The sequence below is a fragment of the Mesoplodon bidens genome (genome assembly GCF_964165515.1).
Source record: "Mesoplodon bidens genome assembly, chromosome: 5".
In the NCBI taxonomy this organism is placed as follows: domain Eukaryota; kingdom Metazoa; phylum Chordata; class Mammalia; order Artiodactyla; family Ziphiidae; genus Mesoplodon; species Mesoplodon bidens.
Genome location: NC_138161.1, coordinates 59,293,652 through 59,317,528, shown reverse-complemented (window position 1 = coordinate 59,317,528; position 23,877 = coordinate 59,293,652). Strand labels below are relative to the sequence as shown.

The following is a 23,877-nucleotide window of genomic DNA, read 5'->3' as shown; positions in this document are numbered from 1 at the left end:
GTCTGATGTTTCCAGGACTACAAAGTGCTTTAATAAGTTCAGGCATCTGAGGTGAAAAACCCCCATGGCCTGTTTACAATTGCAGATGGGGCTTCCCCATTTGTTCAAAACTCTCGTTGACTAACGACTTCTGGTTAAGGGCAATAACCCAGTTGGTTCAGCCTCCGACATTTTAGGAAGTTGTGCATGTGTGCACTTCTGAATCTCCTCCCCCCGGGCTCCTCCTCTCCTCTGCAAAGGGATACTCTCCTCTCAGCTCTCTCTGCCCTGGTGACTGAGCAACGCAGCCCTGTCTCTAAGTCAGGAGCAGCCCTGGTCAGAACACAGGGCTAAGCCGAGGGGAAGGCACCAAGAGGACTGAGAGGATGGGGAACTCTCTGCTGAGGGAAAACAGGTGAGCCCAGACTCCCTAATGGGGAGCAGAGGAGATGGGTCTGGGCAATGCAGCCAGAAAGAGAAAAAGAGGCCTACTCTTGGGGAGAAAGCAATTGGGTAAGGGACTGGCAAGAATGAAGTGCCTACTATGTGCCAGAGAGCACGTTCAATTCCTTATCGGTTGGCCTTCTCCCCAGAATCACAGTGAGCAACTGGTGGAGGAGAGCTGAAAGGCAAGACTTTATCAAGGAAGTTCTGTGCAATAGACTACCCCCTAAGAAACGGAACAACTTTCTGGAGGCCCGGAAGGTATGCTCTTCTGAGGTTAAAGACACCACCACCCTTTTAGTCACTATTAAAGTTCGAAATAAACAGCAACCTTCCTGATAGCATAAGACCTTACCTGGTGCACATTCCCTGCAACAGGTAAGCAGAGGTCATTGAAATTGGTAGAGAACTTGGCTTAACATTTCTGGGCCTCAGTTTCCTCATGAAAACTGGAAATAATAACACAATACCTATGCTGGAGGGTTCTAGTGTGTGTGATGTTAGCATAGTACCTGATACAGAGTAGGGTTCAGTAATTAGAAGATATTCTTTTTTTGGACCATCATCTTCATTAATGTCAAAGCAGCCATTGTAAAAATTAGTACCACCCAAAACAAGGGAATCCCTATGGTACAAAGTGAGGTGGTTTGGAGAAAATGAGCTAGCTGGGGAGTTGGGGGTGGTCTTTACAGGATTGCGTTTGGTGTCCCAGAGCTCAGTTCATGCCATTGAGAGCTAGAACATAGACTCCAAAAAGCCACATGCAAAAGGAGGCTTGGTGAACCCGAGGAATATCTCCCGCCCTCCCTGAAGGTCAGTGTTGTCTGGGACTTCTCCTCCTCAGATCCTCACAGCCCTCAGTCTGAAACTCTAGCATTCTTCTATCAGATTATAAGTCCGTATTTTTATGTCTAGATGTGAGGTCCTCAAAAGTAGAGACTGTTTCTTATTCATCTTTGAATTTCTGTTTCCTAACATTGTTTCTGGCATATAGTAGGCACTCAATAAATACCAAATGAATGATTGGAAACCTAAATAAATACTGTCTTGAAAAGAAAAATAAAACAAAATACAGATATGATGTGACTGAGAAAGTTATGATTGATGTTACATTTGTAATTTTGTATTTTAGAACTTTGGTGAGGCAGTGAAGGATTGTGACATTAATACATGTTAGTTGTAAAAGAAATTGGAGAATAAATAAAGTATAAACAAGAAAATAAACTGGGAAGTCACAGTTATAACTACTTATAACATTAGAAGCATTATCTTTATTTTACTGTCTATATCAGAGACGTGTATTTTTTCATCTGTGAAGAGCTAATATGCCTTTTGACCGCTTTTGTTTTGGATTTCAGTCTACTTAGTTTTATTGATGGTAAAAGCTATTTTTACTTTGAAGAAATTAGCCCTTTCTCATAAACATTACCAAAAATATTTTTGTCCAATCTGAGTGTCTTGTACCATACAGAATTTTTATGTTTTTCTTATATATTTAAACATAATTGAATTAAATCTAGAAAGCTTTTTGGTTTCTACCAATTTATGCTTAAAATTATTTCCCCATCCCAAAATAAGACAAATCCACAGTATAATTTTCATAGTTTTATTGCTTTACATTTAGCATCATGCATTCATTATATGGTGTCAGATAGAAATACATATTTTTCTACATAGTTACTCAGTTGGCGCAGCATCTTCATTTCTATGCTGACTTAAAATGTCTTCCTTAATATACTCAAAAGTCACATATTTACTTGGATCTGATTTTCAACTTCACCTTTATCACCTGGTTATCATCCAGTCGGCACACTCCACCATGTCTCTCCAGATCAAATTTGTTACAAAAAGCAGGGAAATTCCCACCATCAGGCAGAATGGCACCGATTCCCTTCATGAGAGGAGCTCAGAGTTTCAGAGGATGAATCTGCCAGAAGCAAACTCAGCTTCTCCCACGTATTCCCACTTGTCCTCAGACAAATTGCATAATTTTTTTTTTTTGCGGTACGCGGGCCTCTAACTGTTGTGGCCTCTCCCGTTGCGGAGCACAGGCTCCAGGCGCGAAGGCTCAGCGGCCATGGCTCACGGGCCCAGCTGCTCTGCGGCATGTGGGATATTCCAAGTCCGGGGCACGAACCCGTGTCCCCTGCATCGACAGGCGGACTCTCAACCACTGCGCCACCAGGGAAGCCCAAGCCCAAATTTTTTAACCTCAGTTTCTTCCTGGGGAAGACATAGAATCATAATATCTACCTCATGGATTTATTCTGGGATTAAGTGAAATATAACATAGAAAATGTATATGTTATTTACGTTTAGGAAGTAGTATGTATAGTAAGTAATATATATATATATAATATTAAGTAGCATTTATAGTGTGTGTGCATATATATATGTGTGTGTGTATATATATATATATATATATATATATAGTAAGCACATAGTAAATTGTGTTTAATTTTTAGTTTCTTTTTCTCTATACCCTAAACTCCCCACAAATAAAAAGATGGTTATACAGAAACCCAACCCAAACAATGAGCCAATTTATTTTCTTTATTTAATTCTTTCCTTCCCTTTTATCCCATGTTCTCTGCCTTGATGCTTTCTGTGAAAATTGCAATTTACATGAGACAAGGCCAGTGCCCTTCTCGGCTCCTGTGTACAGTCCCTGAAACTGCATAGAGCGGATAAGCCTCTCTGTACACTGATATTCTTGCAGTAGTCATGAGGCTGTCTGGACATTTGGGAACAAATGATTGGGGCCTGGTGATGTACAGCAGTTGTTGGAGAACGTTGCGAGGGCTGTTCTACGGCAATGGAGGGGAGGTCAAATCAAGGGCAGGTTGAGGTATATGCTTTAGAAGGGCGTATTAACAGATGGGTGGGTAACAAGAGGAAGCCGAGGCAATGCTGGAGTTACACACAAATAGCAGAAATGAAGAAAGTTGGAAAAAGTATCAAGCAAGGTGGGAAGCCTGGAAAGGAAAGACTTCGCTCATTCTTGATATGTTGAGTTTTGGGTGGTAGCAGATCTCTCAAGAGACACCCTGGAATCTGAGAAATCAAAGCCCCAAACAGAGAACAGCCAGGTGAGAGCAAGTCCAACAAAACTTCTCCCAGGCTTTGCCTGTGAGGAATGAAGTCTGTCAGGCCCTGGACTTCACATACGCCCCAAGAGAGGACCCTGCTTAGACACAGCAGCAGTTGTAATGATAGTAAACGTGAAGACAAGACAAAAGACAAAAACACTCTGAAACCTCGGACAGAAGATGTGCCATTTTGCTAGGAATCTAGCGTAACTCCCAGCAGCTGGAAAGAAGACCCTTATTTCCTGTTGTCTCTTTGTCTGTCGATTTCATGAACCTTTCTGCTCCAGCTCCATCCTGGCCATTTCACTTTAAGCTCTGAGTTTCTATTTCTGAGGTGACCACATCCTCCACAGGGCTACAGTTGTTGAAAGGGCTGTGCAGAGAGACACTTGTGATTACCCTGATGCTCTTAAACAAAGTCTTCCTCATCAATCCTTTCTGACCAGGCCTTTTGAGTGTCAGGGAATCGCTAAAATATGGAACGAGTGTCCCTGAATCCAAGAATCCCAAAGTGTGGCAAAGCCCGTTGTTCTGTGGCATGAAGAGTTATCTACACTTTCTCCATGGTTTCAGGAGAAGCTTTTGAAAGAGTATCAGTTAAAAGGCAGCTACACAGCCAAAGCCTACACAGACATCCCCCCAACAGGGTGCTTTACTTCGGTGCAAATTAAGGATCAAATATTTGGTGTGTATCATTGGACCTAGGTTAAAGTATACAGTCCAAAGGATGAAACAGACTGGAAGGGCTATGGGCATTAGAAGAAGGGAGAGACTGGGCAGACTGGAGCCAGGGAAGCTTTGTGTCAGAGACAGGAACCCGGAATTGCTGGCATGTAGCCTGAACCTACCCCAGACCAAAACTCCAAACTGAAATGCAAGAATATATTGCAGAAAAGTTGACTGGGGGAAATAGTCAGTTTGAAAATAGCTTTTGTGCATACTTAACTTTATGTGACCCTTACAACTCCATGAAGTAAGTGGTATAAGTATCCTCATTTTATATATAAAGAAACTGTGGCTCAGGGAGTCCAGAGATATTGATCCAGTAATGCAAAATTAATCATCTCCTTTCATCTCACTCCCATATCTCCTCAGCGAACCTGATTTCTTAGCAAGAGCGTGATTTAGTGGTTTCCTTCTGGTGTTTCTTTAATGGCAGAAATAGGAGATATAAGCAAATGGGCTAAAGAACCCTGAACGAAGCCTGAAGAGGAGGAAGAACTACAGCCATACCTCTCATCCCCAAAGGCTCTAATGGTACACAGACCCGAGAAGCTGTCAGAAGACTCAGCACGCTGGTGTCCACAGCCAAGCTCAAGTGCAGCAGCCTCTCTTCCACTGCCCTTTCCAAGAGAACACCCTGAAAAAGCTCACTGGGGGAGATATTTTTGGATGGTGTTTTCCAAACATTTTTACATAGTGTTACTGGTACATGCAGTACTTTATAAAGGCATTTCCCAGTCAACTGTGTAGGTAGTTAACTATGCCTCAGTTTAGAAAGATGCCCAGACTTAGCCTCAGTGTCTGACCACAGAGAGACCCTGAGCCTTTCTGCCATTAAAGAGATAACAAGTCCTGTTTATATAGCTATACCTTGAGGTCAATAAGGCAGATCTGATGATCTGAGCCAGTTAGAGTTGCTCTGTTCTTAGCCACTCCTTCATCTATCAAATACTTATTGAAAATATATTTACTATGTGCCAGACACTGTGGCATATGCTGGTAATCTATACCATGATGAACAGACAAATATGGTCCCCAACCTTGTGAAACTTACCTTCTAGTGTAGGATATAGACAAGTGAGCAGAAAATTATAATAGAGTGTAAATAGGAGAAATTCAGAGTGCAGGGGGATCCTATGTAAATATTGCCTAATCGGTGCCTAGAAGAAATTTCTCAAATGTCCACACACTTTTACTTTGATTTCCTGGAGATAACTCTGTGTGTCCTTCATCACAAGAGGCCATATAAGTCGCTGGAATTGGAGATAAGCAAGCCTTTTTTCTTTGCTGGGAACACAACAGAAAGTTCCTTCTCTGATTAGGAGTTGATAATGTCATATTTCCAAAGGTCCAGTTAATGTCTTTTGGAAGGACGAAGCCATTCTAGTATGACAGATGTGTCCAAGTCGCCTAGAATGAATATTCTCTTGGGGGAGGAAAAAAAAGGGTTTTCACAGAAATGACAAAGGGAAGAGAGTCACCCTAACAAAGCTGCGGAAACTAAACTTGTGATTTGTGTCATCTCTTGGGTACTTTAGATGCTGGGACTGCCACATCGCTGATGGGTGTTTCTGCCTTCCATGGTGAGTGGAGAACTGTTTTCAGGGTTTATTTCCCTATAAGTGTAGTTTCAATGTGGTATTTGCTGTAAGTTACCTGTGAATTGCCCACTGTGGCCACAGTGGAAGCTGGGTACTAGCCCAGGCACCATCATCTGAGAGTCAGTCAGGGAAGTGATGCTTCGAGTTTGGTGAGAAACAGGAACAATAGTCTCATGGGTGGTTACACACTCTTCAAACGGAAAAGCCTCAGAAGCAAGGATGAAACTGGCTATCAATGTAGAGAAAGGCCCCTTAATCACACTGCAAATCCCAGCGTCTACCTGGGACAGAAGCATGCATTTCCGTCCCTTGCACAGAGAACGTATAGCCAGGATGACCGTATAATTCATTGTCCAAACTGGGAAACTTCTGCGAGTGAAAAGGAGGCTAAAAATAGTTACGTGTCACTAAATGATTGATAACAACATTAACTAAGCTGTCTGTGTAAACCAGGACATATGGTCATTCTCCTTAGAGCAGATGTTGTCCTTGTCTCCTGTGATGATAACTGGCTGCCATTATATTTCGACTGTGTTTTTCCGAGGGTCATCAGTACAGTGCAGTCACCTGTGTGCTCATACGGGCGATGTTTGCTTGCTTGCTTGCTTGCTTGTTTGTTTGGATATCATAGATTGGGACTGAGGTTGGGATTGGATATAACAATGGCTCCTTGATATAAAAGAAATTGAAATTTTGTCAGAAGAAACTCTCCAAGAAGTTATGTTGAGGGGACTTCCCTGGTGGCCCAGTGGTTAAGAATCCACCTGCCAATGCAGGGGACACAGGTTCAAGCCCTGGTCCGGGAAGATCCCACATGCCGCAGAGCAACGAAGACCGTGCACCACAACTACTGAGCCTGCGCTCTAGAGCCCGTGCTCCGCAACAAGAGAAGCCATCGCAGTGAGAAGCCCGTGCACCACAATGAAGAGTAGCCCCCACTCACCACAACTAGAGAAAGCCCGCGCACAACGAAGACCCAATGCCGCCAATAAAATAAATAAATAAATAAATAAATTATGTATAACATAACCATAGTTCTCCATCTATAAATCAATTCCATACCAGCCTCAGAAAAAGGAGGAGGAAGGAGAAAAAGGGAGAGAGAGAAACGCAAAGGAGTAGATTTCTATTTGGTCTTATCTTTAATTTTTTCTTTTTCCTATCCTCTTATGTCTCTGGCTGAAGGAGGTATTATAAGAGGCTTATAACTTTAACAAATGAGTTAAGCATAAGTTTTCATAGTGGAGTGTAACTCCCTTTGAGAGTTTCTGAATATTAAAACAACTGATTTCTTTTCCTTTTCTTTTATAGGAAAAAAATGCACATTTTTAAAGAGAGACAAGACTCCCCAAAGCAACGTAAGTCATGGTTTTCACATCATCTTTACTTTTGACAGACTTAGGTTTCCAAGCTGCCCCTTCCCTCTGCTCTCAAAGCTCCTTGGGCATATTTCTAGTATAACACTCACACATTTGCTGCAATTTGTTCAATTGCGTGTCTCTTTTTCTCCACTAAATTGGGAGCTCACTGAGGCAAGAAGGGGCTTATCGATCTCCATAGCCTTCTGTTATTTCCCAAGGTCTGCAGGCTGAAGGAGTTAAATGGGAACAATAAAAGCAAAAGGTGGAGGTGTGAGGCACATGTAAGGAACTGCAATGAGGCCAGTGTGGGCACAGAGGAGGGGCAGGGCCTTGGGGTCAAGTTTAGGGTTAGGGTTTTTGTCTTGAGAGCTACAGGAGGCACTGAAAGGCTTTAAACAAGGGCCAAGTATGACCACATTTGCATTAAAGACATCACCCAGTTTGTTGTGCAGAGAACATATTGTAGGAGGGAGTGACAAGAGCGGATGCTGGAAGACCACTTAGGAGGCTGATACAACGGTCTCTGGTGACTGAACAGGGGTAAAGTTAAGGAAAGAAAAGCATTTGAAGGAGAGGGTGGTGAAGAGTGTCACGTGTAAGGGGGCAAGCAAAGGAAGTAGAGGCCTGAGGACAGGCCACAACGTTTCTAAAGAAGAAAAACAAATGAGTTTTGCCTTTGCCTTCTTGGGTTTAAAGAGGAGAGGCTGGTTCATTCACTCTGACTCTGAAAAACGAGCCCTATTGGTGTGTAAAAAAATCATACAGCCCTCCCGCCCTTAGCCTTTTCACCCAGGGGAATTGTGGGTGCAGGAAACCCCAATCTCCATCAGAGCGAAACAGAAATAGAAATAGACCTCTAATGGTGGAAATAAGACCTCTAATGCTGAAACTCACAGACCCTTTTCTTTTTCAAAATTTTATTGAAGTTATTGACGTATAACGTTATACTAGTTTCAGGTGCACAACGTAGTGATTTGATATATATACTATATATATCAAATATATATAATATACCATCACCATACAAAATTATTATAGAACTATTCACAATATTCCCTATACTGCATATTATGTTCTCATGACTTATTTATTTTATAACTGGATGTTTGTACCACTTAATCTCCATCACCTATTAACTCACACCCCCACCCCCTCCCCTCTGGTAACCACCAGTTTGTCCTCAGTATCTATGAGTCTGTTTCTATTTTGTTATGTTTGTTCATTTGTTTTGTTTTTTAGATTCTACATATAAGTGAAATCATACGATATTTTTCTTTCTCTGTCTGACTTATTTCACTCAGCATAATACCCTCTAGATTCATCCATGTTGCTGCAAATGGCAAGATTTCATTCTATTTATGGCTGAGTAATATTTCATTGTATATACATATACCACATCTTCTTTATCCATTCATCTACTGAGGGACACTTAGGTTGCTTCCCTGTCTTGGCTGTTGTAAATAATGCTGCAATGAACATTGGGGTGCATATATCTTTTCAAATTAGTTCTTATATTTTCTTCAGATCAATACTCAGAAGTGGAATTGCTGGATCGTATGGTAGTTGTATATTTAATTTTTTGAGGAAACTCCATACTGTTTTCCATAGAGGTTGCAGCAATTTACAATCCCACCAACAGTGCAAAAAATTCCCATTTCTCCACATCCTTGACAACAGTTGTTATTTGTTGTCTTTTAAATAATATCCAGTATAGTAGTATAGTATTTGTACCATAGTACTACTATAGTAATAGCATACTATAGTAGTGTAATATAGTTTGAAATCACCAAGCATGATACCTCCAGCTTCGCTTTTCTTTTCTCAAGACTGCTCAGCTATTCTGCATCTTTTGAGGTTTCATACAAACTTTAGGATCATTTATTCAAGTTCTGTGAAAAACAGTATTAGTTTTTCCAATCCATGAGCACAGTATATCTTTCCATTTTTTGTGTATGGTCTTCAATTTCTTTCATCTATGTCTTATAGTTTTCAGAGTACAAGTCTTTTACCTCCTGGGTTAGATTTATTCTAGGTATTTTATTCTTCTTGATACAATTGTAAATAGGATTGTTTTCTTAATTTCTCTTTCTGATAGTTTGTTACTAATGTATAGAAATGCAACAGATTTCTGTATGTTAATTTTGTATCCTGCAACCTTACTGAATTTATTAGTTCTAATAGTTTTTTGGTGGCATCTTTAGGGTTTTCTATATATAGTATTATATCATCTGCAAAGAGTGATAGTTTTACTTTTTCCCTTCTAATTTGCATGCCCTTTATCTCTTTTTTTGTCTGGTTGCTGGGGCTAGACTTCCAATATTATGTTGAATAAAAGTGGTGAGTGTTGGACATACTTGTCTTGTTTCTGATGTTAAAGAAAAAGATTTCAGCTTATCATCGTTGAGCATGATGTTGCTGTGAGCTTGATGTATATGGCCTTTATGCTGAGGTATATTCCCTCTATATTCAGTTTGTTGAGAGTTTTTATCATAAATAGATGTTAAATTTTGTCAAATGCTTTGTCTGCATCTATTGAGGTGATTAATAAAAATCAGGATAAAAATCATATGATTTTTATCCTTCATTCTGTTAATGTGGCATATCACATTGATTGATTTGTACATATCGAATTATCCTTGCATCCCTGGAATAAATTCCACTTGACCACCGTATAGTTGAATTTGGTTTGTTAATATTTTGTTGAAGATTTTTGCATCTAAGTTCATCAGGGATATTGGCCCGTACTATTTTTTTTTTCTGTGGTGTCTGTCTGGTTTTGGTATCAAGGTAATGCAGGCCTTGTAAAATGAGCGTGGAAGCATTCAATATTTTGGAAGAGTTTGAGAAGACTAGGTATTAACTCTTCTTTCAATGTTTGGTAGAATTCACCTGTGAAGCCGTCTCACCCTAAACTTTTGTTTGTTGGGAGTTTTTTGATTACTGATTCTAGTAATTGGTCTGTTCATTTTTTCTATTTCTTTCTGAATCAGTCTTGGAAGATTGGATGTTTCTAGGAATTATCCATCTCTTCTAGATTGTCCAGTTTGTTGGCTTGCTTGTAGTTGTCTCTTGTGATTATGTGTGTGTGTTGGCTTACTTGTAGTTGTCTTTTGTGATTGTGTGTGTGTGTGTGTGTATGTATATATATATATCAGTTAGTTTTAAGCTGATAGTTACTTAAGTTTGAATGCATTCTAAAAGCACTACATTTTTACTGCCCCCCACCTATGTTTATGTTATTGTCATCATATTTCACATTTTTATTCGGTGTATCCCTTAACTTCTTATTGTAGTTACAGTCGATTTTACTACTTTGGTCTTTTAACCTTCATACTAGCTTCTTAAGTGGCTGTTCCACTGGCTTTAATATATATTTGCCTTTACCAGTGAGATATTTTCTTTCATATAGTGTCTTATTTTTAGTTATAATCTTTTCTTTTCTGCTTAAAGAAGACCCTTAAACATTTCCTGTAAGGCCAGTCTAGTGGTGATAAACTCCTTTAGTTTTTGCTTGCCTGGGAAATTTTACCTCTCCTTCAATTCTGAATAATAACCTTGCTGGGTACAGTTTTCTTGGGTTGTTATGGTTTTTCCTTTCAGCACTTCAAATATATCATGCTACTTCCCTCTGGCCTGCAAAGTTTCTGCTAAAAAATCAGCTGATAGTCTTATAAGAGCTCCCTTGATGTGACTTGTTTTTTTCTTGCTGCCTTTTCTCTCTTTATCTTTAACTTTTGCCATTTTAATTATGATATGTCTTGGTGTGGATCTCTTTGGGTTCATCTTGTTGCCTCCTGGACCTGGATATCTGTTTTCTTCCCCAGATTAGGGAAGTTTTCAGCCATTATTTCTTTAAATACATTTTCTGCCTCTTTCTCTCACTCTTCTCCTTCAGAGACCCCTATAATGTGAATGTTAATTTGCTTGATGTTTTTCCCAGAGATTCCTTAAACTATCCTCATTTAAAAAAATTCTTTTCCCCTTTTGCTGTTCTGATTGGGTGATTTCCACTCTTCTGTCTTCTGATCACTGATCTTTTCCTCTGTATCATCTAATCTGTTGTTAATTCCCACTAGTGTATTTTTCATTCCCGTCATAGTATTCTTCATCTCCGATTGGTTTTCTTTCTTACATTTTCTAATTCCCTGTGGAGGTTTTCACTGTGTTCCTCCATTCTTCTCCTGAGTTTGGTCAGCATCTTTATGATCATTTTTTTGAACTCTATCAGGTAAATGACTTGTCTTCATTTCATTAGGGTTTGTATCTGGGGGGTGATTTTGTTCTTTCATTTGGAACATTCCTCTGTCTCCTCATTTTATTTCTTGTGTTTGTTTCTATGAATTAGTCAAAACAGCTACCTCTTCCAGTCTTGCAGTCATGGCCTTGTGCAGGAGTAGCCTCTGTGTAGACTGTATGGCAGGAGTAGCCTCTGTGTAGATTGTATGTGCTGGGCAGCTTTGGTGGGATGGCTGGAGCTGGGGTAGGAATCAGGGGTGGAGAGCTGGAGTACACCCCCCTGCTGTTGCTTTTGGGGGACGTCTGGAGCTTCTGTGGGCCTGGAGCATGCAGGGGCAATCTTGGCAGCCTGGCTGGAGCACCTGGACTATGTTCCCATCTGTGCTATCAAGGTGAAGGAGGAATGCAAAAAATGGTGCTCTCCAGTGCCTTTGAACCTGAGGAGTGTTCCAGTAGTTCCCTGCCCATTTGGCAGATGCTCTAGGGGTAGTAAATGGATTTCTTCACATAGAGTCTAGGTGCTTTTTAAACCACTATTCTTATTGCTGTGCCCCACCCCGGGGGGGAGGCGAATGTACGCATGGGCCCCTCAGTGATACCCCTCCCTCCTGCAGGTTGCTGTATCAAGGATGGGGTTCCTGTCCATACCGTCTCTCCTACCCATCTCTATTTGGTCCTTCTGTCATTTATTGTGCAAAGCTGTTCAGTCAGCCCTCAGTTCTTCTTCAGAAAGAATTGCTCTCTATGTAGGTGTAGATTGGGTGTGTCCATGGGAGGTGCTGATTGTAGGGTCTTCCTACGCCACCATCTTGGATCCCCATACACCCTTTTCTTGCACTGATAGTCACGGAAGTCCTAGATAGCCAGTGGAATTTATAGAGATGTGAGAACCTGGAATGTCAGTACTGAGGGAATATAAATCTTTACACAGCAAGGTGGCCTGCATCAGCACAACCACCTCCCATGTAGGGTGATATCATGAGGCTTCTTTGTGGGTTCTCATGTTTGCTTATTGAGCTAGTGTGTTTGCCTCTTTGCCGAGTGGCCAGAGCCAGCTGGTTTAAAGTACACTGGCTTTTGAATAATTGGTCTGCTTATGTTTGTTTCTGCCAGCAGTCTCAAAAATGGGAATGTTCAGTTTAAGAGTTTCTTTCTCTGTAAAGCTTTCCTTGAGCACCAGCTTCCACACTGCCATCATCCCCTGTCACCTACAGTAGCAACGACAGCTTTCCCCTGCATTGTGGATCTCTCTTAGGTCCTTGTCTGCCTCCTATGCTTGCCTGTGAGCCCCTTGAGGACAGGGACTGTCTGAGTCTTCTTTGTCTCTCTAGGTCCTGGTACAGGGTAGACATGCAACAAATTTTAGGTAAGGAAGGACAGAGAAGGAAAGGAGTGAGGAAGGGAGGGAAGTGTGACTTCCTATCCAAAGACTCACTGAATGTGCTTCCCTCCACTCAGGGTCTCAGCACAGCTCTGGCTGTTTCTTGTCTAGATGGCCCTGTCACTCCCCAGGGATGTGTTGAAGCTCAGGATAGCCTGGAAGACTCCCCCTGCTGTTCCTTGGCTCTCTGGTTGCTTATCTTTCAGTGCTCCCTTCCTCCCCTCCCAGAAATCTCCCCATGACCTGAAATTCATTAAGTGTATTTTCTTTCTCCAGATGAAGAAACATCCTCTGCTCCCATCCAGGTAATGCAAACATTTCTGAGACTTTTTCTGAGATGACAGTAGAAATGCAGACACCTCAGATAGCAGGAGAAGATCTTCAAGACCCCTTCTGACCTTAATATTGAATTCTTTAGACACCAGTGCTTGTAAGCCCAGGGACATATGCAGAACCTGACAGCAGAAGCAACAGCCATCTCTGTTGCACAATTTATTGAAAGGAACTAATATTTATTGAGTACTTGGTTTATGCCATGCAGTGGGCTGAGCGCTTCACATGCATCATCTCATGTAACTGTCACAACAACTCTGTAAGATTTGTACTATTATTTTCCTACCCGTTTTAGATGAGAAAACTGAGACATTAAAGTGATGTTCCCTCAAAGCCAGACAGCCAACAAGATGGCAGGGGCATGATTCAAAAACAAGTCTCACTCCCAAATCCATGCTCTTTCTCCTGTACCTTGCTGTTTTGCTTTTTATCTCCTGAGATTTCACTGAATGAGACCTTCTCTTAAATGGATTCTCTTTTTAATAATGCAGATATCTCTAGAATGGGTGGTTAAATATCATAACCCAAGCACTTTAAGGTGTCTTCAGATTGTTCTCTTATATAAGAACGAGTAGCCTCAGGGTCCTGAGACTTTGGGAATTACATAGTGTGGTCTGGGGTCACTCTGGGACGTGGGGCAGAGAATGCATGCCTGAGTAGGCTGAGTTCTCTGAGCAGCATGAGAACTCTCGCAGCTTGGGTTAGTGGTTGGGCTGCGGCAGCCATTTAGGAAAACCAGACACAAGAGATGGAAGGGAAGCGGCCGTGGAAGACAGACTTTGCCCAAGGCTGAACCTCTGTTGAGACGAAGAATAAAGGGAATGGCCAGGTCTTGATGATGGCTGTCCTTTGACCAGCAGGAGAATGTTGACCAGGGCTCCTCGGAGGATCTGTGCTACACCCTCATCAACCACGGCGTCCTCGGGAAAAGGCCATCAGGGAACGCTGCTGAGGAGTACTATGAGAACGTTTCCCTCAAGGCTGAGAGACCCAGAGAGTCGCTGGGCGGAAACGGGACTGAGTATTCGCTTCTTCGTGTGCCTTCCGCCCCTAGGCATCCGTCCTCCCCAGAAGATGAATATAAACTTCTCATGCCCAGTAGAATCTTCTCTGACTCCCTGATATAGCCACATCCACTTATGCCCCCTTCTCAGGCTCAGTCTTCTCATTTCTAATGAAGTGGTTGGATCAGCACTTAATACCAGCAAATAAAAGCCAGGGATGGGGAGCTCTGGTTGAAGCAGGCATGGGGCACAAAGCCCTTTCAGCTTATCTCCCCCTCAACACACACACAACGGCCCTTTCTATAGGGGTCACTGGAGAATGTAGTTTGCAAGCCTCAGGGCCTCCTAGATCCTTCTCAGTGTCCAACATCCAAAGATCAACCAACTATCCCAAACACCCACTCTTTGAGAAGGAAGTGACCATCTTTGGGTCTAAGTGGCTTTAAGAAATGGGCCATTCTACTCAGTGGTGGGAAGAACTCCCTGGTCCCCTGCTCCTCTGTTCAGGTTCTTCCTATAAAATGTCCACATGACTGTCCTCTGAAGTCACAGGGAAGCTTCACCCATCATAGTAAGTGCACCCAAAGGGGAGTCTTCATTCCACACGTGTGTGTAGACCCAGTTCCTCACTCATAGCCTTCTGGGTGGGCACCTGTGGCATTCCTCTTACTCCACACCTCTAAGCAGTGTCCTTCGCAGAGTGTCCTTTGGTTCATTGGCTCTGGTGGTGTGGATGGTTACATGGGTTGAATTAGTAAGTTCCAGACCAAGTTTTTATATATTTTTTATATATTTTTAATCCATATTTTTTAACTCTGTACTTCTCCCTAGAAATCTTAGGAAAATCATAGCATCAGAGAAGGATAAGGTAGACCATTGGAGATCCTTTAATCCCATTATTTTTTCTGGCTCAAAGAGGATAACTAGCTCAATGTAACATTTCAAGTGAGTGGCAGAACTTTACCTAGAGCCTGATTTCCTAGCTTCCAAGTCAGTGCTCTTCCAATATTACTACATAGAAGGGCCTCTACTACAGGGTATATGTATGTGTTAAATAATATGTCATGTATAAACTATGAATAGTGTCCACATTGGAAAAATCACACACACACACACACACACACACCCCTGTTCTCTAATGAGCATTTCTCCCTATGCCCTAATTATTTATTTTCCCTTATCTTTCTTTTAGTGTTTCTACAATTATGCCTATCCCCTAAAACAGGGGTCAGCACGCTATGGCCGACAGGCCAAATCTGGCCGACTCGCTCTTTTGGTAAATAAAATTTCACTGGCCCACAGCCTGCTCATTTGTCTATGTACTGTCATGTGGCTTCTCAACCTCAGGAGAGTTGAAAGGTTGTGATGCACACTGTAGGTCCTGCAAAACCAAAAATATTTATTTTGGAGCCCTTTTCAGAAAAAAGGTTTGCAGACCCCTTCCTTAAATAATCATAACTGTAGATAAACTAAACAAAAGTGTGTTTGGGTATTGCTGTAACCCATAAGAGCTAGTACCAATAAAATGGTATGGAAATATTAAACCACAAATTAGGGTGAGAGCAAGAATAATTAGCAAATTAGACTATTTCTATGTGCACACCTGTGTTCTCAACTTCCTGTTTTATTTAACCCATAGCTATTGTCCTAATTTTAGGGGTGTTAAAATAATAAAAAGTTTGTTGAGGTAAGCAGTAGATGCATTATGAGTTTAACTACTGTTTTGTTCCCCAACCGAACCAAAGTTAAATAATTTTGCTATTTAAAGTGTGCTAGGGGCCCAGCAGGGATAATCCAGTGGCTTAAGGTTGGATGTGTCAACACAGGTTTGCTGAGACTTCAGCCAGTTGATGGTCTTGATCTAAGAGCCAATCATATCTTAATATCTTATGCTCCACTAACTTCCTATTTTTAGCAAAATTCTTCCACATGGAATCCTAACTTTGACCTTTGGCCGGGATTCACTCAAGTTCAAAAGGAGACATGCATGATCGCAGGGAATACAGTACAAGATGTAACATGGCTTAGGGCAAAGAATGTGGATACTGGAGTCAGATAATCAATGATTTGGATCCTGGTTCCCATTCTTCCTCCCTCTGAGAACTTCAGCATGTAGATTGGGGGCTCAGTTCCATCACCCATAAGCAGGAGGATTATATTCAATGTATGTACATCATCTGTCACAGATTCTGAACAAACGATATCAAAGAGTAAAGGGATACAAAACTCTTTATGATGTCTATAGAAAAACATGTGCTGATGTGTCTGGTGATGCAGGGCCACCTGGCAGTCTTCCAGCGAGGCAGAAACACAAAATTGCTGGGGTTTACACTGGGATTTTTCACTTGGACGTTGGACCACTGTGGAAGTTGATTGGTTTAAATATTCTTAGTACAACATGATAAGCTGTAGTTGTTTGAGTCTTACCCCATGAAATAATTACTTGTCCCAAATATGTTTTATAGGGAACATGTTAAGTATAAATACTTAAGCAAAGAAAATTGTTCTTATAATGAAATTTAGAGGGGTTCTGAAAGGGAATTATTTTTGAGCAGGAGAACCCTTTGGGAGTGCTTTGAAATACCTACTAGGGCTGTATATAATGCTGATCTATTTTCCATAGATTTCAGGATTTCTGATGAAAGCAGGGTACCCTCTTTACAGAAAATGTACATTCACACACACACACACACACACACACATATCTATATACAATTTCAAGGCGTTGGGGATGCAACCCCTAAGTTAAAGGATTCCTGTTCTTGATAAGAAACTGAGACTGAGGATTTAAATTGGTCCCTTAAGTCACATATATAATCAGAAAATTCCCCTCCCTGATGTTGATCTTAAAACTATACATAGCCTAAGTTCACAGAGGCATATTTTATGCAATATCTGCAGGCTTTGTGGTTTCCGCTTTAAGTTCATACTAGTAGCTATAAATAATCTCTTAGTCTGTGAATAAATTCTTACATAGAACAGAAGAGAGGTAAAAGAAAAAGACAAAGATAGGTCAGGAAAACCTACCGTTGACAACAAATAAATTCAAATGCTCACGTTTTTAAGACAACCTTGGATGGCAAATGCTTCAAATATGCTCAGGAATGGAAAGGCTTAGGTAGAACAGGAAAGTTGAGTCCCCAAGATTTCACAGGAGCCTTCAGAGAAAAAGGAGATCCTGTTTACATTTATCTGACTCTGTTCTTTTCCAAGCCAACCTCCTGAGTTCAGAAAGCTACTTGAAAGCTACTTGATCTGAGGGTGCCTCAGATCTGTCAACAGTTCAATGGATCTGTGTAAGTCTCTCCCCCTTTCCTAACAGAGGGTTCCTTTGTGAGGCACTGGGTGAAGCGTTGAGTGGTCATTATCACCCCAGAGAGTCTTGTACAGTCTGATAATCACAGCTCTCAACCCATCCCTTCCCCCTCACCATCTGTGCTCCTCATGGATTCCCAGATGGTAGCCAAGCCTGAACTGAGCATGACCCTGGGGTGCCCCACCAGTTGGAGGCCATTGATCATGTGTGGTTGCCCACTAGGCTGGACTTTGCTCCTCAACACTGTGGAATTCTGGGCTGGTCCTTCCACCTCTCCAGACCTTGGTTTCCTAACCATAAGATGAGTGGGCTGCCTTCTGTTACTAAGAGGATAATGAACTTTAATCATAAAGGAAAGATTGCTGCTAGCGATGCAGTAATAGTGTGAATTAGCTTATTTTAAAACAATGAAACAGTAATGGGAGCAGAGAAGGCAAGACATAGAGATTTCTTCCATTTTTCTCACCACTAATCAGACTCTGAATAGGGCAGAATCCATGTCCAGAGTCCACATCTAAAGGGGAAAGGAGAAAACATGCAGCTCATCCTAAGACACAAACATGTGTAAAGGAAAGCAAATCTGTTTATTCAAATCCCACCATTGCTTCAAGGTTTAGCTCCAGTCCTACTTCCTAGGCAAAGCCTTCTCCAGTTAAAGTATACTTTTCACCCTTTTCTCTGACCATCACACAACCCTGCAGTTTGTCTATATTTATTTTTAACACCTATTTTTTCATGCTGTTCCTGTTTCATCTGTGCAGAGCCTGACTCCCTAATAAGACCAGTGGCTTTTTTCCTTATTATCATCCTCTTCTTCATTGGTATATTCTATAGCCTTTTGCAACACAGAACATTAAGAAATCTGCAGAACTAAGTTAAATTGAAAGGGAGAAAAGAATAAGGACACGTGGCTAGAATTTTTGTCGGTAATGGGAGGAGGGGCAGGTTCCACTGATCTGGCTGCATCCTTTCTGCCTGTACCTAAGTGACTCCCAGAAGAGACCAGTTTTTTTTTCTCAAATCCTTCAGTGAGGGACTTCCCTGGTGGTCCAGTGGTTAAGACTCTGCTCTTCCACTGCTGAGGGCCTGGGTTAGATCCCTGGTCGGGGAACTAGGATCCCACAAGCCACGTGGCCAAAAAAAACAAAACAAAACAAAACAGAACAAAGCAAACAAAAAAAGCCTTTCAGTGATACCACAGATATTCGTTGAAACCTTCTTATGTACCTTCATTATGCTCATCATGAAGACGTATGATGGCCAATCAATTCATCTCCTATAGCACAACAGTATATAAATGCCATTTTCCCCCAAACACCTCAAAATGCTCTAGTCACAAAGTTCAGTTCTTTCCACACCATTTGGGCAGAAGAGTCAAAACTAACGGAAAATCCTCTCTATGACTTTCAAGTGGTCAGAACCCAAGACAAGGTGCCTGCATCTTGGTGGTTTCCAGAAGAGACGGGAAGATCAGAACCAAACCCGGTCCCGCCTCCAGACAGGAAACAGCCCTTCCTTCCAGCTCCAGGCTCTTCAGACACCTGGTCCTGCCTGTGGGCCCCGGTGGTGGTGGGGGTTGGGGGGAAGTGGAGTGGAGAGCCGCCTCCCCTGCTCCCCCGGCAACAGGAACAGGGAGAGGAAGACACAGGCCAGCCCAGTTCAATCTTAATCACTCAGAAGGGGAAGCTGCCCTTGGGGAAATGAAAAGGGCACTTCCAACACCATTTACTGCGAGAACATGCCAACCCAAATCCTGGCCCTGGAGAGTCAACCCCTACGCAGCAAAGGTCAACATGGCAATGCGGAGGCAAAAATAAAGTTCTTCATTATTTTCTTAAAAGTACAAACATGAAGGTTTAGGTTTGACACATAAAATAAGAGGAAGAAGGGAAATTCACCTGTTTCACTAGTTGGAGGAACTATCCTCAAAAAATGTTATCTTTTAGTTAAATAACAAAGCACATTCACATTATGCAGAGTCCTGGGTCATAAAGAGCCCCAGGCAAATCTAGCCTGAGACTCGTACTCCAACACATCCCAGAACGCAGCTGCCCCCAGGCTGACGTCCACCCAGGGCCAATTTAACTGAGATGCTGAGGCTGAGAACCTCTCATTACCTGACCACAAAACTCTCCTGGAAATTTCCAGCAAAGCCATTTTCCTAACAAGACACTTTGTTCCCTCATGACAGGTAATTCTATATCCGTAGACGACCAATAGAGTCGCTCTTGTTCACTCCACCCTCACCCCTCCAAAAGGATCTGACGTTAAACTTCCAGCAGTTTATTTCTGAGCATGGTTCTTCCTATTTCACAACCATCTTCAATAAGATACACAATCAGTGCCTGAAGACACTGAATCCTACAGGAAGGCTAGTGACTCTGGACAACAAAAACCAACATGTACTACCTAGAGCAGATGGTAAGCAGTCTTAATGATTCTCTGATGAAAGTTGATGAAAATATAAATGGAGAAACTATCCAAAATGAGAGTCGCGTGTTCAAAACTAACATGGACCCGTGTTTCCATAAGAGGTGTTCAGGAGTCACAGGAACTATACACAGAAGGGAAATAAGAAACACACACCTCATTTCTGTAGCTCTACATAACATTGGATGGAGTGCCAAGGCTAGTTTGCTGAGATATGCTGCTATGGAAGGAGACACAGACGATGCTGCTTACATCTGGTGAAATGCCTACCTTTTCCTCACAGCCTTGCTTGGAGGTAGATCAGACATCGGGGTGGGACGGAGGATTTCAGGGAGCGATTGGCTCAGCTCTCCCTCACCTCGCCTCTCCCCGTTCTCTCGCCACGGGCTCAGGCTGGCGGGCTCCTGCCTCAAAGGCCACCCTTACCCTGGAGAGAGCGTGTCCACGTGTGGGTGGAGGCAGAGAGTGCTTTAAGAACAGCAGCGACCTGGCCCTGCAGGGCCACCCGCCGCCTGGTCACCCCGCCCCCTCTGGACCCAGCTGGGGCAGGCCTGGGTGCTGTTTTGCTGGACGCAGTGCCAGACTCTAACTGTGCAGAATCAGGAGAAAAAGGGCCGTCTCCAGCCCTGTAGTCACTGTGAGTCCTTCTTCGTTAATTCACAGGATCTCTTCTGTAAAACGGAATGAATTCTCCTCATCCCAAAGTTCAGTGGAGTGCTGCTTTCAGACACAGATCGACCTCGACCACTTCATTCTGAAAAGAAAATACAAAGTCACCATTTTTTAAAAAGCATGGTTATTCTAACCATTTATGTTTTTATTTCATTGGGTTTGATTATAAACTCTAATGTAAAAGTGGAATATCTGTAAATTCCTAACAGAGGAGGTTTACTCTTCAGGCAATACACACACACACACACACACACGCATGCACGCGCACACGCAGAGGCACACATGTGCACACACGCACAGGCACACATGCAGAGGTGCGCACATGCGTGCACACACAGAGGCACGCATGCGCAAACACACACGCACGCACACACGCATGCACGCAGAGGCACACAACTCTGAATTCCTTTCAAAAGGCGAATTACATTGTTTGCTTATTTGCTTCGGTATAATTCATGATAAATGACATTTTGACGAGGTCTTTTGGATGCAGAAGACATTTTAACAGTCTTTTTATCATAATCTAACCATAAAAATATCTCTAAATTTTCATTTTTATTACAGCACAATATTCAGTGAGACATTTTGATGAGGGAAATGGCTCACAGCTGGCCTGACTAAAGCAGAGGTACCCAGGCAATGACTCGGGACAGGACATAGGGGACCCACATGCGCCACAGCAGGGTTCTGGCAGTTGATGTTTGGGGCTGGATCATTCTTTGCCATCAGGAGCTGTCCTGTGCATTGTAAGAGGTTTAGAAAAATCTTTCTGGCCTCTTCCCACTAGATGCTAGTTTCCCACAAACACTCCCAGTTGTGACAACTAAAATGTCTCTGGACTTTGCCGAATACCTCGGAGCGGGCAAAACTGTCCTGGCTGAGAAGCAGTGCTCTTTGGCTAAACTCTGTGTTTCCTGGGGAATCTACCAACAACCTAAATGTTTTCCCTTGACACCCCAGGCAGTCCTTTCAAGGGCAGAATGCATACACTGGCCTCTCTGCCAGCAGCCAGCCCATCCGTTTACCCCAAATCCGTGCAAACGAGATTCACTATTCTCATTGCCTAGAGTTTTTTCCTCTTCTCTCTCACATTAATCAGTTTTTGCTTTTGTTCCTTACTCATGTCAGAAAACACTACAAAATAACTTACCCCACGTCCAAAATAACTCATGCAGCTGTTTTACATTGTAAAACAGATTTCCCCTCCTTGTCCCTGGACCCCTCCCTCTACTAGGTGAAGAAGCTCAAAGGTAGAAGGGGGGTGGGGGCAGTGATCCAATAAAAAAATTCCCTTAACCTTGAGGACATTATGCCAAGTGAAATAAGTCAGACAGAGAAAGACAGATACTGCAAGATCTCACTTATATGTGGAATCTTAAAAAACCAAACTCATAGAAAAAGAGATCAGATTGGTGGTTGCCGGGGTGGGGTGTGGAGAAGGGGGAATTGGATGAAGGTGGTCAAAAGGCACAAAGTTCCTATTATTACAACATAAATCAGTCCTGGGGATGCAGTGTACAGCATGGTGACTAACACTAACACTGCTGCACGGTACCTTTGAAAGCTGCTAAGAGAGCAGATCCACAAAGTTCTCATAATGAGGGAAAAGAAACTTTTGTAACTATACGAGGTGATGATGATGGCTGTTAACTACACTTACCACAGCAGTCATTTCCTAATACATGTGTCAAGTCATTATGCTGTACCCCTTAAACTAACACAGTGCTATTGGTTAATTATATCTCAATAAAGTTGGAAGAAAATACAAATTAAAAAATTCACTTATGGGCTTCCCTGGTGGCTCAGTGGTTGAGAGTCCGCCTGCCGATGCAGGGGACACGGATTCGTGCCCCAGTCCGGGAAGATCCCACATGCCGTGGAGCGGCTGGGCCCGTGGGCCATGGCTGCTGAGCCTGCGCGTCCGGAGCCTGTGCTCCACAACGGGAGAGGCCACAACAGTGAGAGGCCCGCGTACCGCAAAAAAAAAAAAAAAAAATTAAATAAATTTAAATAAAAAGAGGAAAACGTTAAAAAAAAAAAAAACTTTGCTCGTTGAAGAATCAGAACATCATCTTTGTGGGACGGTGCCTGCCCAGCTCCTGACAGGAGCGGGGGATACCTCGCCAAGCCCACCGTGCCTACGAACACAGGGAGCTGGCGTCGGGACCCCCGGGCCTCACTGGTCCCTCCCAGAGGCCTCACACCCCTCTCTTCCCTCCCTCTGGACTTGGTTCTGAGCTGCCCCTCCCTCTGCCTCCCTGCCTTCTCTGCATCTCTCTTCTCCCTTCCTCGCTTCCCAAATGGTCACTGTCTACCCTTCTATTTGAGAAGAGACTGATACTCATGGTCCTGAAAATATCAAACACTGCCCATGCTCTGCAAGGTTGGGAGGTGGTCACAGAAACCCCCATCCCCAGGAAAAATGCCTGAGAGAAAGTGTACCGTCTCCTGAGGGGCAGAAACAGTGTTGCTCAGGCCTGCATCCCCGATGCAGAGTCTGAGGTTCAGTTCCAGGTCTTCTGTCAGACCTCATAAGCCACCTGCCCTCATAACATGGACCTGCCGGCCTCATAATCCTCCTCAACCTTGTCTCACCCTCCTCCCACCCCCTGGCCTTCATTTAGAAAGTGCTGGGAAGAGGAGGCTCAGAAAGTCAAGGTCAGTCACCACACAGCAGGCAGGGTGGGCCTCCCCTCTCTCTGCCGTGCACAGGAGTGGGCTGAAAGGTCCTCCCTTCCTTCCTTCCTTCTCTCCCTCCCCCTCACCCCCTTCTTTCTTTGTAAACTTCCTGTACAGGGGGCAGAACCTCTTCACTCCACACAGTATGTTATCTGCCTGGCCCAGAGACACACTTCATTTATTTAGATGCTCAGTGAAGAAACTATTCATTCATGTGACTTTCCCAGTGAGCTAAAAGTTGGCCCTCTGAAAGTCATTCCTTTTATTCATTCAGGAAAAAGAGAGCTTTAAGAACTGCTTTATAAAACTCTCTGCCTTCCCAGGCCAAGATCAGTCCACTTCCACTTTCCGTTCCCAAGAATCAAGCGTCATCACAATAAACACCTCTTCTCACAGCCTGTGGTAACGTGTGCGCTTTATAATCTGTTGCACTCTCCTGACCCTCGGCTGCTGGCCCCGTGCCACTCACCACACCTCCTTCTCATTCACCTTTTTTTTTTTTTTTGCGGTACGCGGGCCTCTCACTGCTGTGGCCTCTCCCGTTGCGGAGCACAGGCTCCGGAGCGCAGGCTCAGCAGCCATGTCTCACGGGCCCAGCCGCTCTGCGTGCGGTATGTGGGATCTTCCCG

At 43.0% G+C, this 23,877-nt stretch overlaps 2 protein-coding genes across 2 annotated transcripts in view; one reads left to right on the top strand and one right to left on the bottom strand.

The window, feature by feature from the left end:
- Positions 1 to 365: 365 nt before the first annotated feature.
- On the top strand, positions 366 to 14,742 carry GCSAM (germinal center associated signaling and motility; the record flags this gene model as incomplete). Its single annotated transcript, XM_081235335.1, is given in 8 exon segments — positions 366 to 394; positions 573 to 684; positions 3,451 to 3,512; positions 5,774 to 5,818; positions 7,148 to 7,194; positions 13,091 to 13,119; positions 14,005 to 14,271; positions 14,275 to 14,742. Coding segments are annotated over 8 exon segments (639 nt in total). The 3' UTR covers positions 14,323 to 14,742.
- Positions 14,743 to 18,032: 3,290 nt separating this feature from the next.
- The window catches only part of LOC308617705 (TPA-induced transmembrane protein), a 32,613-nt gene continuing 26,768 nt past the window's right edge, over positions 18,033 to 23,877 (bottom strand). Inside the window, exon 6 of the mRNA XM_081235001.1 lies at positions 18,033 to 20,651. Coding sequence (XP_081091127.1) covers positions 20,647 to 20,651 — 5 coding nt within the window. The 3' untranslated portion in view covers positions 18,033 to 20,646. The remainder of the gene's footprint in view (positions 20,652 to 23,877) is intronic.